The sequence below is a fragment of the Anarhichas minor genome, unplaced genomic scaffold, assembly GCF_050575085.1.
Source record: "Anarhichas minor isolate MPS153535 unplaced genomic scaffold, ASM5057508v1 ptg000041l, whole genome shotgun sequence".
Lineage (NCBI taxonomy): Eukaryota > Metazoa > Chordata > Actinopteri > Perciformes > Anarhichadidae > Anarhichas > Anarhichas minor.
Window position 1 is genome coordinate 3,760,876 of NW_027466487.1, and position 14,097 is coordinate 3,774,972.

The 14,097-nt window shown below is 38.6% G+C and overlaps 5 protein-coding genes across 5 annotated transcripts; all 5 read right to left on the bottom strand.

The window, feature by feature from the left end:
* Nucleotides 1-38: 38 nt before the first annotated feature.
* LOC142969675 (RLA class II histocompatibility antigen, DP alpha-1 chain-like) lies at nucleotides 39-1,686 on the bottom strand. The gene is made up of 3 exons (XM_076109680.1): nucleotides 1,638-1,686; nucleotides 971-1,216; nucleotides 39-920 (listed from the first exon to the last, which is right to left on the bottom strand). Exons 1-3 carry the CDS (start codon nucleotides 1,684-1,686, stop codon nucleotides 772-774), a joined length of 444 nt encoding a protein of 147 aa, XP_075965795.1. The 3' UTR covers nucleotides 39-771.
* LOC142969636 (H-2 class II histocompatibility antigen, E-S beta chain-like) lies at nucleotides 1,324-6,085 on the bottom strand. Its single transcript, XM_076109631.1, has 5 exons — nucleotides 5,202-6,085; nucleotides 4,736-4,996; nucleotides 2,441-2,722; nucleotides 2,194-2,307; nucleotides 1,324-1,791 (listed from the first exon to the last, which is right to left on the bottom strand). The coding sequence occupies exons 1-5, from the start codon at nucleotides 5,257-5,259 to the stop codon at nucleotides 1,766-1,768; spliced, it is 741 nt and encodes a 246-aa protein (XP_075965746.1). The 5' UTR covers nucleotides 5,260-6,085; the 3' UTR covers nucleotides 1,324-1,765.
* Nucleotides 6,086-6,227: 142 nt separating this feature from the next.
* On the bottom strand, nucleotides 6,228-7,409 carry LOC142969676 (RLA class II histocompatibility antigen, DP alpha-1 chain-like; the record flags this gene model as incomplete). Its single annotated transcript, XM_076109681.1, has 2 exons — nucleotides 6,228-7,116; nucleotides 7,170-7,409. Coding segments are annotated over 2 exons (396 nt in total), but the record flags the coding sequence as incomplete, so codon positions are not given.
* Nucleotides 7,410-7,512: 103 nt separating this feature from the next.
* Nucleotides 7,513-10,503, bottom strand: LOC142969635 (DLA class II histocompatibility antigen, DR-1 beta chain-like). The gene is made up of 5 exons (XM_076109630.1): nucleotides 10,368-10,503; nucleotides 9,901-10,161; nucleotides 8,631-8,912; nucleotides 8,384-8,497; nucleotides 7,513-7,981 (listed from the first exon to the last, which is right to left on the bottom strand). Exons 1-5 carry the CDS (start codon nucleotides 10,423-10,425, stop codon nucleotides 7,956-7,958), a joined length of 741 nt encoding a protein of 246 aa, XP_075965745.1. The 5' UTR covers nucleotides 10,426-10,503; the 3' UTR covers nucleotides 7,513-7,955.
* Nucleotides 10,504-11,879: 1,376 nt separating this feature from the next.
* Nucleotides 11,880-13,745, bottom strand: LOC142969491 (H-2 class II histocompatibility antigen, A-U alpha chain-like). Its single transcript, XM_076109411.1, has 4 exons — nucleotides 13,466-13,745; nucleotides 13,045-13,308; nucleotides 12,680-12,961; nucleotides 11,880-12,593 (listed from the first exon to the last, which is right to left on the bottom strand). The coding sequence occupies exons 1-4, from the start codon at nucleotides 13,545-13,547 to the stop codon at nucleotides 12,472-12,474; spliced, it is 750 nt and encodes a 249-aa protein (XP_075965526.1). The 5' UTR covers nucleotides 13,548-13,745; the 3' UTR covers nucleotides 11,880-12,471.
* Nucleotides 13,746-14,097: the final 352 nt, after the last annotated feature.

The window sequence follows — 14,097 nt, forward strand, 5'->3', positions numbered from 1 at the left end:
TAGCACCTCGAAATTATACTTAAAGAAAGTGAACTTAGTTTATTTTCATCACCGCTTTTTACTTAAGGACAGGAAAATGATTACAGTCAACCACAATGTCTGTTGTATATATTCTCATATCTTAAACAACTATAGATGCAGTTTATCATCGTGCATTGTGTTTCATTACAGGAGAAACATATTGTCCTCATCACGATGCACTACATATGAAAAAGTAAGCTGGTCCTCACGAGCAACAAGTGTGATAGAAAATTCATTTGTGGTAAATACTTTTCTACTGTGACTTCTCTAATGTGCTTTATTCAATGTTAGACAAGACAACATGGGACGTCTGCTATAGCTTCCTTCAAAGGAAGTAACCAAATGGGAGTGCAGATAGTAATCACAGAATGTTTAACTTAGAGGTAGTAAACCACAGGATATGTAGATTTGGATCAGTCATAAAATGTTTATTGCAGGAACTGTTGTCGATGTTTAGAGAAGAAGCAAAAACAGTTGCCTTAGTGAGAAACACACCTTCCCCTCCGTCCCCTGTGTGCTGAGACGCGTATAGAGACACTGCACTCTTGGCCCATCCTCCTGCAGAGTGAACTGCACTCTGTAGGACGGTGAAGCCTTCTCTGCAGAGAATAAATATTCCAAAGACAAACTTCTTTTCTCAATGTTTCTTGTTTCAGTATAAAAGGTTTTTTCCACCACACAAGAAGTGAACTACATTCTGTCACTCTTGCAAAATAGATACTTGAGTATGATTACCTGATTAAATTAAAGTTATTTTATGTACAAAAACACCAGACGGACGTTTCTGGTCCAGCTGACTTTGATCTCAGGTGGGTAGAAATGATTCACAAAGCAGATGAGGATGTTTTCAACTCCCAACTGAACTTCTTCTGAAGGGTAGAGGATGCTCCCAGGGGGGTCTTTAGTGGGTTAAATGACAATTAAAATCGTCATCAGCTTTTTGTCAATCACATCACTACAGAGAGAAATGTTGAGATTAGTTTACTCATTTCTTCTGGTGGATTTTTCTCCTCCGCTTTGTAGATTGCAAGAACTGTTGAACATGTGTTCCCGTTTTTCTTAGCATTTCTAAATACATTCAAATTCTCTAAAATTTTGTTTGGGTCGTCAATAAGAAATCTGGGAATACTGGAAACAACCTCCTCTCTGTCAAAATCCACGTATAAAAGCTCCTCTGCATCTAACTCAAACTGAGCTTCAGTGCATTGTCACAGCAGCCCACAACAGTAAATATAGTATATCAGATCATGTGATTAGCACACAGCTCAAGACACCATGCATTTGTAGTCGACAGAACCATAGTACTGTGTATACATTTTTAATTAACATAATCCAAAATTAAACAGCCATTTCCGTCATTGATAATTTGAACATCAAAATATTACAGGTATAGTCAAACCATTTCATCGAAAAAATAAGCTCCTTTAAACTATAATAATGTGTACAGTTCAAAAGAAAACATTGATTTTGACAAGATATTTTCTATTCTTAACATACTATTTCCTCAAACTTCAATGAAAGATTACTTTTAATAGATTTACCCGCACAACACAAAGTATTCCTGTATATACCGTACACATCATATCAACCTCCTTAAGTGCAGTTATTTTGCCCACGCAGAACTGTGTGACTCCACACCTCCTTATTTATTCCATCCTTTGCCATTTTGGTGAGATTTCCAGGGTCGGATCATTTTACATTTTGTCTTGTATTACATACGTTTCAGCCAACGGGGCAGGCTGCCTTAACCTGTTGGCACCAACACTCGGCCTAGAATAAGAAAAATAAAAAGAAAGTCACACATAGTTGATTTTGAGTCATAATAATTTGGTGTTGAGACGTGTTGAAAACTAGAAGCTCTACATGAACTCTGATGGATTTTGCGCAAATAAATACTATTGGTGTTGACTTTCATGCTCTATGATTTAAAAGATGATGAAATTATGAATCTTTTCTGGCAGAAATGCATCAGTGCAGGGATGTCTATGAGTTTCACTTCAGACAACAGTGATGCAATGTTACAGTGGCATCAAAAGCAGAGTGGTCTGTTTATGTCTTTAGTCTTAATAAGGCCTATTTATCTCTACATTCTCTTTGCCTCAGCTGCAAACACTGTAGGTCTAAAGAATTTGATTCCAGTAATCTTTTGGTTAATTTGATCTTTTCTCTCACCAGCGTTGTTCTTCTTCTTGTTGTAAATCAGCCCAGCAACTAAAAACACCAGACCCAGCAGCAGCCCTGCTGTCCCGACAGCGATTTTGTTCCTCTGTGACTCATTTGCTGCGTCTGAAAACACACATTTTCACAAACATTAAATTAGATTTCCATACTGAACATTAATAATTATTTGAAGTCATCTACCGTAACGCTGTTCAAGCGAAGAGATCTCTGTTAAGAACACCTCCTGTCACTCTCTTACCCCACTCATAAAGCTTGGGCCCCGTGAGGCTGGCATGCTCCACTCTACAGGTGATCTTCTCTCCAGGTCTGGGTGTAAATTCCAGATATGAGTGTGTCTGGTAGAGCCAATTCCCATTGGGCAGTTCTTCAGTGGACGTCACATCAGATGTCACATTATTTCCGTTCCTCAGCCAAGTCACTCTGATTTGTTTGGGATAAAAGCTGTACGCACTGCAGACCAGCATGCCTGGATGTTTGCTGCTTGCTGCCTCAACTGACCTCAGCCTGACGGAGGGCTCCACTTGGTGAAAAAACCCACAGACAAACAAGTTGGCATGAAACAGCATAACTGTCACTTATACGGCACTAATAATGCTGAGAGTTTGGGTAATACTTAAGATAACAGCCCACAAATTACTGTGTAAATATTTTGTTCATATGGTATTCTAATTAAATACTTCATGGGTATCAATAGGAGGCAGAAGAAAAAGGCCTGTGTGTTCCTCCTATAGGGAGGATAGCCGCTATGGTTCTGTTGTGGAGGAGAGAGACTAAGGCTACATCCACACTCTGACATTTATGTTTAAATCCGGGGTTTTGAAAACGAAAACGATCCACGTCCACACGGGCATTTCAGCATTGTTTTCAAATGATTTCACTGCATTTGTGTGTTTTTTTTGAGACACCCCTGATAACACCCAGTTCACAAATGCATGTTTTTCAACAAGGAATGATCTATAGCCCATCAGATGTCTCCTCCATTTTCAACCAATCACATGAGCGTTCCCCCACTAGGGTATACTCCTACGTCATACTCGGGTAGGGAACGAAGTGGAAAGGGAAGGAGGAAGCTAGTCAGACAGCTAACGTTAGATTTGGTTGTACACCCAGGCCTGCTGTGGGCACCCAGACGGCCGAGTAAGCCAGGGACGACCCGCGCTGGAGTTGGAATTACTTCTGAATGCTTTTTAAAGAAAGTTGGTAAAAACATGAATATGATGAACTATTCCTTGTACAGTAATTTGTCCAATATACATCAATACTATGTTACTTTATCCCTTAATTATTAAATAGGTATGCAGTAATTTAGAAGATACTTGCATGCACTTACTAGTTTATTTCTTCCTCTTATGCTGCGTTCACACCAAACGCGTCGCGAATTCATCGCGACGCATATTCGCTTCCATCGCACCGCCGGTCAAAACGCCGGGGACCAAGTGTTCATTCGCGTGAATCGCGCGAATCGCGCTGGACGCACTGGGCGCGCCGGAGAGGGGGCGCGGCTTATCGCCCTGAAAGCTGTTCAACTGTCCGCCATTAACCATGAAACAAATAACCTCTATTTCTGCTTAGTACGTGTTGTGGAAGTCACAGATATCCCGGGAAACTAAACGCCGCCATGTCTGGTTCATAATATTGTCCAGAGGAGCTCCATGGATTTTATCGAGCTGTATTCACTGTGTCTAGCAAGCCACACGTCGCCACAAGCCACATTGTGCAAGCCACACGTCGCTGTTGCTGTTTACTACAGCTGTATGAACACACAATAAACTGATTTGGCTGTGATTTAACAGCAATAAACCGACAAAAAGGGACTCCGAAATAACTACGTAATGATGCCGATTTGTAGGCTACCTGTCTTCTCAATGGAGCAGGGATGGATCGGTGCTATGCTATGCTAACATTGTAGCAGCTCCACCAACAGTCAGAATAACGTCATCTAGACGTAAATACGGCAGCGTCTATTCATTGTTTGTACCATATGGTTTACACACACACATTTATACACATAGTTTGGTCCGGTCACTATTGATATGCGGTATCGTAGAGCTCTGGGTGAACACAGACGGCTACAGGATTTATTTCCTGATTCAACAACGGCAGGACATCGCTGATGACAGGGGGAGCAACTCAACGCTGATAGGCTATCGCCGGGGCGTAATGCGAATATTTCGCAGAAGTTGAAAAATTTCAACTCGCGCGTTGGGGCGATTTGGCGTTTGACGCAAATTCGCGTCAATCGCGCCGCAAATTTGCATCCAGCGCGGCGCGCCATCGCAAATTCGCGCCGCGCCAGTCTCATCGCGTCTGTGCATAGACTTTGTATGTAATCTACTGGCGCGAATAATTCGTGTGTGAACGCAGCATTAGACTCAAAGTTGTTAACCCCTTATTCCATGAATTCTTAACTTGTATTTGTCCTGCTGTAGGTCCCCAGTAAGTATTTTATTGATACCACATATATACTAAATAACTACACCATAATTTGCAGACTGTAATCGAAAGCTTTACCAGTTTCAAAACACAAAGTCACCTGGTTTTGAATGGAGATCCAATATGAATGGTATGTAGGATTTGCATTTCTCCTCATTCTTTTTTTTTTGTTTCATTAAATTAGGGCTTTTGTTCAGGCCATCTGCAATATCTCTTGTTTTCTTTGTGTAGCCGGTAAAATTTCCCAAAGTGCTGTTGTATTGGATCAGAAGAAACTTGTTGAAGTAGTACTGCTCCACATAAACAAGGTCCTCTAACGAAGTAAACTGGCAGCGAACCAAACCATGACCAAAAAGAGCATCTGTAACATAAAGCCAACAAGTATTAGATCATTTAGAAAGTTGCTTTTTCTTGTTCATGTCATATTCTCACACATGTTGATGTGTAGCAGCTGTTTTATTTATCTTGTAGCAACTGTTTTGCTCTGTCTATCTTGTCAGTGTGCTGTTATGAACAGCAACACAAATAAACAATGACAGCTTCTATTTTAGTGTTAGGTTACTTACCAACTCTGGAACATGAAAGTAGAAGAAACAGCAATAAAAAGAAGCTGTAAACACGCATGGTTACTTATGAGAAACAATAGAGGAAGTGAATTTATCTCGCACTGAAAACATGAGGAAGTAAAACAGGACAATGCTCAGCAACATTTGTGTAAACAGGTGTGGCAACAAGTGATTTTAATAATCTGACACCTCCAATCATTCACCATTATTTTTTCCAATTTCATATGAATTATTGAAGTAATTCATAATTTGATGTCAGCATTGGTGGCTGAACTGACTCATTTGTATTTAATCTTGAATTAAAGCAAGATGGGGCCGCGGACAGCAGCCTCGGTGTGTTGGTGCTCATTGTTTTGTGTTGTTTCTGTTGTAAATACTGTTTTCTGCTGCGATACCCGGAGCTCTTTCACCAGAGATGAGCTCATAAACATCAGGGGAACAACTCCAGCAGACTTACTTCCAACTTTTATCTGTTTGTTGTGCACTTTATTTTATATTCTTTTATATTCTATTGTAAATTTTAATATGTTTCTATCTCTTGCACTGTGTTGATTGTTTAATGTTATGCACCACACGCCACGACAAATTCCTTGTATGTGCAACATACATTGGCAATAAACGGTTTCTGATTCTGATTCTAACAGCACCTTTAGTGGTTAACTGCAACTTTATGGATAATGCATCACACAGCACAATCAAAAATCTAACCTATATCTGACGTGCAGATAATGCTACAATACAAAATGCATGACAAGTGAAAGATCTCCATGTAAGATGTTCCTTGAGAACAAATCTTATCTTTACTTATCAGAAATAATTATTTAAATGATAGGACATTTTAATTGTGTAGCTGGTGGAGAAGTTTAGTTTAAAGAACCTTAAATACAGTTTTATAAGTGAAATTGAATCTGTAAACAGTAACCAAAGCTGCCCCATTATAGTGGAGTAACAAGTACAATATTTCCCTCTGAAATGTAGCACCTCGAAATTATACTTAAGTATAATTCTTAAAGAAAGTGAACTTAGTTTATTTTCATCACCGCTTTTTACTTAAGGACAAGAAAATGATTACAGTCAACCATAATGTCTGTTGTATATATTCTCATATCTTAAACAACTATAGATGCAGTTTATCATCGTGCATTGTGTTTCATTACAGGAGAAACATATTGTCCTCATCACGATGCACTACATATGAAAAAGTAAGCTGGTCCTCACGAGCAACAAGTGTGATAGAAAATTCCTTTGTGCTAAATACTTTTCTACTGTGACTTCTCTAATGTGCTTTATTCAATGTTAGACAAGACAACATGGGACGTCTGCTATAGCTTCCTTCAAAGGAAGTAACCAAATGGGAGTGCAGATAGTAATCACAGAATGTTTAACTTAGAGGTAGTAAACCACAGGATATGTAGATTTGGATCAGTCGTAAAATGTTTATTGGAGGAACTGTTGTCGATGTTTAGAGAAGAAGCAAAAACAGTTGCCTTAGTGAGAAACACACCTTCCCCTCCGTCCCCTGTGTGCTGAGACGCGTATAGAGACACTGCACTCTTGGCCCATCCTCCTGCAGAGTGAACTGCACTCTGTAGGACGGTGAAGCCTTCTCTGCAGAGAATAAATATTCCAAAGACAAACTTCTTTTCTCAATGTTTCTTGTTTCAGTATAAAAGGTTTTTTCCACCACACAAGAAGTGAACTACATTCTGTCACTCTTGCAAAATAGATACTTGAGTATGATTACCTGATTAAATTAAAGTTATTTTATGTACAAAAACACCAGACGGACATTTCTGGTCCAGCTGACTTTGATCTCAGGTGGGTAGAAATGATTCACAATGCAGATGAGGATGTTTTCAACTCCCAACTGAACTTCTTCTGAAGGGTAGAGGATGCTCTCAGGGGGGTCTTTAGTGGGTTAAATGACAATTAAAATCGTCATCAGCTTTTTGTCAATCACATCACTACAGAGAGAAATGTTGAGATTAGTTTACTCATTTCTTCTGGTGGATTTTTCTCCTCCACTTTGTAGATTGCAAGAACTGTTGAACATGCGTTCCCGTTTTTCTTAGCATTTCTAAATACATTCAAATTCTCTAAAATTGAGTTTGGGTCGTCAATAAGAAATCTGGGAATACTGGAAACAACCTCCTCTCTGTCAAAATCCACGTATAAAAGCTCCTCTGCATCTAACTCAAACTGAGCTTCAGTGCATTGTCACAGCAGCCCACAACAGTAAATATAGTATATCAGATCATGTGATTAGCACACAGCTCAAGACACCATGCATTTGTAGTCGACAGAACCATAGTACTGTGTATACATTTTTAATTAACATAATCCAAAATTAAACAGCCATTCCCATCATTGATAATCTGAACATCAAAATATTACAGGTATAGTCAAACCATTTCATCGAAAAAAATAAGCTCCTTTAAACTATAATAATGTGTACAGTTCAAAGGAAAACATTGATTTTGACAAGATATTTTCTATTCTTAACATACTATTTCCTCAAACTTCAATGAAAGCTTACTTTTAATAGATTTACCCGCACAACACAAAGTATTCCTGTATATACCGTACACATCATATCAACCTCCTTAAGTGCAGTTATTTTGCCCACGCAGAACTGTGTGACTCCACACCTTCTTATTTATTCCATCCTTTGCCATTTTGGTGAGATTTCCAGGGTCGGATCATTTTACCTTTTGTCTTGTATTACATACGTTTCAGCCAACGGGGCAGGCTGCCTTAACCTGTTGGCACCAACACTCGGCCTAGAATAAGAAAAAGAAAAACAAAGTCACACATAGTTGATTTTGAGTCATAATAATTTGGTGTTGAGACGTGTTGAAAACTAGAAGCTCTACATGAACTCTGATGGATTTTGCACAAATAAATACTATTGGTGTTGACTTTCATGCTCTATGATTTAAAAGATGATGAAATTTTAAATCTTTTCTGGCAGAAATGCATCAGTGCAGGGATGTCTATGAGCTTCACTTCAGACAACAGTGATGCAATGTTACAGTGGCATCAAAAGCAGAATGGTCTGTTTATGTCTTTAGTCTTAATAAGGCCTATTTATCTCTACATTCTCTTTGCCTCAGCTGCAAACACTGTAGGTCTAAAGAATTTGATTCCAGTAATCTTTTGGTTAATTTGATCTTTTCTCTCACCAGCGTTGTTCTTCTTCTTGTAGTAAATCAGCCCAGCAACTAAAAACACCAGACCCAGCAGCAGCCCTGCTGTCCCGACAGCGATTTTGTTCCTCTGTGACTCATTTGCTGCGTCTGAAAACACAAATTTTCACAAACATTAAATTAGATTTCCATACTGAACATTAATAATTATTTGAAGTCATCTACCGTAACGCTGTTCAAGCGAAGAGATCTCTGTTAAGAACACCTCCTGTCACTCTCTTACCCCACTCATAAAGCTTGGGCCCCGTGAGGCTGGCATGCTCCACTCTACAGCTGATCTTCTCTCCAGGTCTGGGTGTAAATTCCAGATATGAGTGTATCTGGTAGAGCCAATTCCCATTGGGCAGTTCTTCAGTGGACGTCACATCAGATGTCACATTATTTCCGTTCCTCAGCCAAGTCACTCTGATTTGTTTGGGATAAAAGCCGTACGCACTGCAGACCAGCATGCCTGGATGTTTGCTGCTTGCTGCCTCAACTGACCTCAGCCTGACGGAGGGCTCCACTTGGTGAAAAAACCCAGAGACAAACAAGTTGGCATGAAACAGCATAACTGTCACTTATACGGCACTAATAATGCTGAGAGTTTGGGTAATACTTAAGATAACAGCCCACAAATTACTGTGTAAATATTTTGTTCATATGGTATTCCAATTAAATACTTCATGGGTATCAATAGGAGGCAGAAGAAAAAGGCCTGTGTGTTCCTCCAAGGGAGGATAGCCGCTATGGTTCTGTTGTGGAGGAGAGAGACTAAGGCTACATCCACACTCTGACATTTATGTTTAAATCCGGGGTTTTGAAAACGATCCACGTCCACACGGGCATTTCAGCATTGTTTTCAAATGATTTCACTGAATTTGTGGTTTTTTTTTGAGACACCCCTGATAACACCCAGTTCACAAATGCATGTTTTTCAACAAGGAATGATCTATAGCCCATCAGATGTCTCCTCCATTTTCAACCAATCACATGAGCGTTCCCCCACTAGGGTATACTCCTACGTCATACTTGGGTAGGGAACGAAGTGGAAAGGGAAGGAGGAAGCTAGTCAGACAGCTAACGTTAGATTTGGTTGTACACCCAGGCCTGCTGTGGGCACCCAGACGGCCGAGTAAGCCAGGGACGACCCGCGCTGGAGAGCTGAAATTACTCCTGAATGCTTTTTAAAGAAAGTTGGTAAAAACATGAATATGATGAACTATTCCTTGTACAGTAATTTGTCCAATATACATCAATACTATGTTACTTTATCCCTTAATTATTAAATAGGTATGCAGTAATTTAGAAGATACTTGCATGCACTTACTAGTTTATTTCTTCCTCTTAGACTCAAAGTTGTTAACCCCTTATTCCATGAATTCTTAACTTGCATTTGTCCTGCTGTAGGTCCCCAGTAAGTATTTTATTGATACCACATATATACTAAATAACTACACCATAATTTGCAGGCTGTAATCGAAAGCTTTACCAGTTTCAAAACACAAAGTCACCTGGTTTTGAATGGAGATCCAATATGAATGGTATGTGGGATTTGCATTTCTCCTCATTCTTTTTTTCTTTTCTCATTGATAAAGGGCTTTTGTTCAGGCCATCTGCAATATCTCTTGCTCTCTCTGTGTAGCCGGTAAAATTTCCCAAAGTGCTGTTGTATTGGATCAGAAGAAACTTGTTGATGTAGTACTGCTCCACATAAACAACGTCCTCTAACGAAGTAAACTGGCAGCGAACGAAACCATGACCAAAAAGAGCATCTGTAACATAAAGCCAACAAGTATTAGATCATTTAGGAAGTTGTCTTGTTCTTGTTCATGTCCTATTCTCACACACGTTTATATGTAGCAGCTTTTTTATTTATCTTGTAGCAACTGTTTTGCTCTGTCTATCTTGTCAGTGTGCTGTTATGAACAGCAACACAAATAAACAATGACAGCTTCTATTTTAGTGTTAGGTTACTTACCAGCTCTGGAACATGAAAGTAGAAGAAACAGCAATGAAAAGAAGCTGTGAACACGCATGGTTACTTATGAGAAACAATAGAGGAAGTGAATTTATCTCGCACTGAAAACATGAGGAAGTAAAACAGGACAGTGCTCAGCACCATTTGTGTAAACAGGTGTGGCAACAAGTGATTTTAGTAATCTGACACCTCCAATCATTCACCATTATTTTTTCCAATTTCATATGAATTATTGAAGTAATTCATAATTTGATGTCAGCATTGGTGGCTGAACTGACTCATTTGTATTTAATCTTGAATTAAAGCAAGATGGGGCCGCGGACAGCAGCCTCGGTGTGTTGGTGCTCATTGTTTTGTGTTGTTTCTGTTGTAAATACTGTTTTCTGCTGCGATACCCGGAGCTCTTTCACCAGAGATGAGCTCATAAACATCAGGGGAACAACTCCAGCAGACTTACTTCCAACTTTTATCTGTTTGTTGTGCACTTTATTTTATATTCTTTTATATTCTATTGTAAATTTTAATATGTTTCTATCTCTTGCACTGTGTTGATTGTTTAATGTTATGCACCACACGCCACGACAAATTCCTTGTATGTGCAACATACATTGGCAATAAACGGTTTCTGATTCTGATTCTAACAGCACCTTTAGTGGTTAACTGCAACTTTATGGATAATGCATCACACAGCACAATCAAAAATCTAACCTATATCTGATGTGCAGATAATGCTACAATACAAAATGCATGACAAGTGAAAGATCTCCATGTAAGATGTTACTTGAGAACAAATCTTATCTTTACTTATCAGAAATAATTATTTAAATGATAGGACATTTTAATTGTGTAGCTGGTGGAGAAGTTTAGTTTGAAGAACCTTAAATACAGTTTTATAAGTGAAATTGAATCTGTAAACAGTAACCAAAGCTGCCCCATTATAGTGGAGTAACAAGTACAATATTTCCCTCTGAAATGTAGCACCTCGAAATTATACTTAAGTATAATTCTTAAAGAAAGTGAACTTAGTTTATTTTCATCACCGCTTTTTACTTGAGGACAAGAAAATGATTACAGTCAACCACAATGTCTGTTGTATATATTCTCATATCTTAAACAACTATAGATGCAGTTTATCATCGTGCATTGTGTTTCATTACAGGAGAAACATATTGTCCTCATCACGATGCACTACATATGAAAAAGTAAGCTGGTCCTCACGAGCAACAAGAAGTGAACTACATTCTGTCATTTGTATTTATAAAGGTCTCCTGCTAAATCACCTCACATCCTATTATCACAGGCGCTCAAAAGAGATCTTGAGCATGATTACCTGATTAAATTAAGGTTATTTATGTACAAAAAAAGTTAGTGTAAAATTGAATCCTCAATAAAATGTAAATCAAAGTTACAGATAACAGTGAGCCAACAGACAGCATGGTACACGGTAATGTTTAAATCAACGACACTGTAATAACAAGGAACAAAAATGGCAATAAATGAATCACAAAGAAGTTGAATCAATAGTTTATTAAGATTTTAAGGCCCTTTTGCATACAATGTGTAAATCCAAAGCTCTTCCTGACATTCAATAATGTCACTCATACAATATTGATACATTTTTAGTATGCTGTTAGCTAGCATTAGCCACCAGAAGCTTCTGGTCATACCAGACCAAGTGAGGCTGTAGCAGCAAAATCCCTGAATGTACATAGTGGAGTAGAGGTGTGTTTTATTGCTTATGAATTCAGCATTTAACTCTAAAGACAAATAATGTGTTATTTATTCCTTAAAAAGTTACATATAAAAAAAGTGAAATATATTCAAGCATATGTACAGTGTATTAGGGTGTGTCCACATGTGTGTAGATGAAATATGTGTTTGAACAGTGTATATCTTTCACATGTAAACTCCATTTAATCTTCATTTTGTTCATTCTTCAATGGGCCACAGCAGGCCTGATATTCAAACCTCTCTCAAAGACAAATCACAGTTTAAAAGATGATAAATGGTGCACTCCAAAATTGTTGTTGTAAAATGCATGTGCACCAAAATGCATGTGCACCATTACACATTCCATGTGTATAATCTTTCTAAAACAGAGAAATCAATGTCCATGGTGTCCCTTAACTATTAAAAATGTTCCAACTGCAACTCCCAACAAGCCCAGAGACAGGCCCACTCCACAGTAAACATCTAGTCCAAGACTGGGATGACTGAAGTCAGGTTCTGTGGACAAAGGTAAGAAAGGATTTTACAACAAATCTTTGTCATACTTTGATATTTTAGTGGCTTCACTAGATGAAAACAATTACCCCAGATCTTTGTTTGCGGCCTGTCCAAAGCTAAGTGTTCAACAGTGCAGCTGTAAATGTCTCCCTCCTTTGGTGTGAATGTCAGGGTTGTGAACTGGTGGAAGGTTTGATCATTATTGGGATAATAGCGACTGAGTGACACCCCCTCGGACACCAGACGGCCGTTTCTGGTCCAGCTGACTTTGATCTCAGGTGGGTAGAAATGATTCACAAAGCAGATGAGGATGTTTTCAACTCCCAACTGAACTTCTTCTGAAGGGTAGAGGATGCTCTCAGGGGGGTCTTTAGTGGGTCAAAAGACAATTAAAACCGTCATCAGCTTTTTGTCAATCACATTACAGAGAGAAATGTTGAGATTAGTTTACCCATTTCTTCTGGTGGATTTTTCTCCTCCGCTTTGTAGATTGCAAGAACTGTTGTACATGTGTTCCTGTTTTTCTTAGCATTTCTAAATACATTCAAATTCTCAAACATTTTGCTTGGGTCGTCAATAAGAAATCTGGGAATACTGTAAACAACCTCCTCTCGGTCAAAATCCACGTATAAAAGCTCCTCTGCATCTATCTCAAACTGAGCTTCAGCTGTCCCATTGTCAAAGCAGCCCACAATATAGAGAACTTCATGGGGAACTGAAAAAAATAGAAATACGGAACATTATACATGTATTTGTATAAACATTTAATGACAAAGAGCTACAGCAAGAGACTTCTATGTGATCCTGTCTCCTCGGTTTCCATAAGTAGCATGTTACTAGAACCACGTATTAAATGTGAAACTCTTTCTTACTTTGCGAAAAGGCACAGAAACTGTTGATCATCAGGATTATGAGAGCCGAGCGCTTCATGTCTGAGCCTCCATTGGTCTCCATTGGTGGAGTCTCTTAGTCTGGAAAAAATACTTTTATCTCCCGCACTTCATATGTAATCACAGGAACAGATCGTATGCAAAACAAGGAAACTCGTGACTGTTATTAGACTTCCTTTTTATGTTAATATTAGTGGGAACAACCAGTCTAACATGTTTAGCAGGAAATGTGGCAGCGGCTGTGAAAAGACATAAGCAGTGCAGATATTTGTTTTGAATCTACTGCAGTGATTACCAACCTTTCTGGCTTGTGAAGTAAAATGTACTCACACTCCTTCATCATAGATTGCATATATACTGCGTATGTTATGAGCAGTGATTTATTCATTTGAATAGCTTTTAGAGACCAGAAGTTAATTAAACTAGTATATCTCAATAGAAAAAACTAATAATGAGAAATCTAAAAAAAGTGTGTACAATTTTGTGAAGCAAAGATGTATGGTGTCAATATGGTTGTATTGTTTTCTCAAAGAACATCTGCAGCTATTAGGAGAAGTGGTGGTTAGTTGTGGTTGGTTTACTCATGTGTGCCATACATAGGAGTTTTTTTCTTA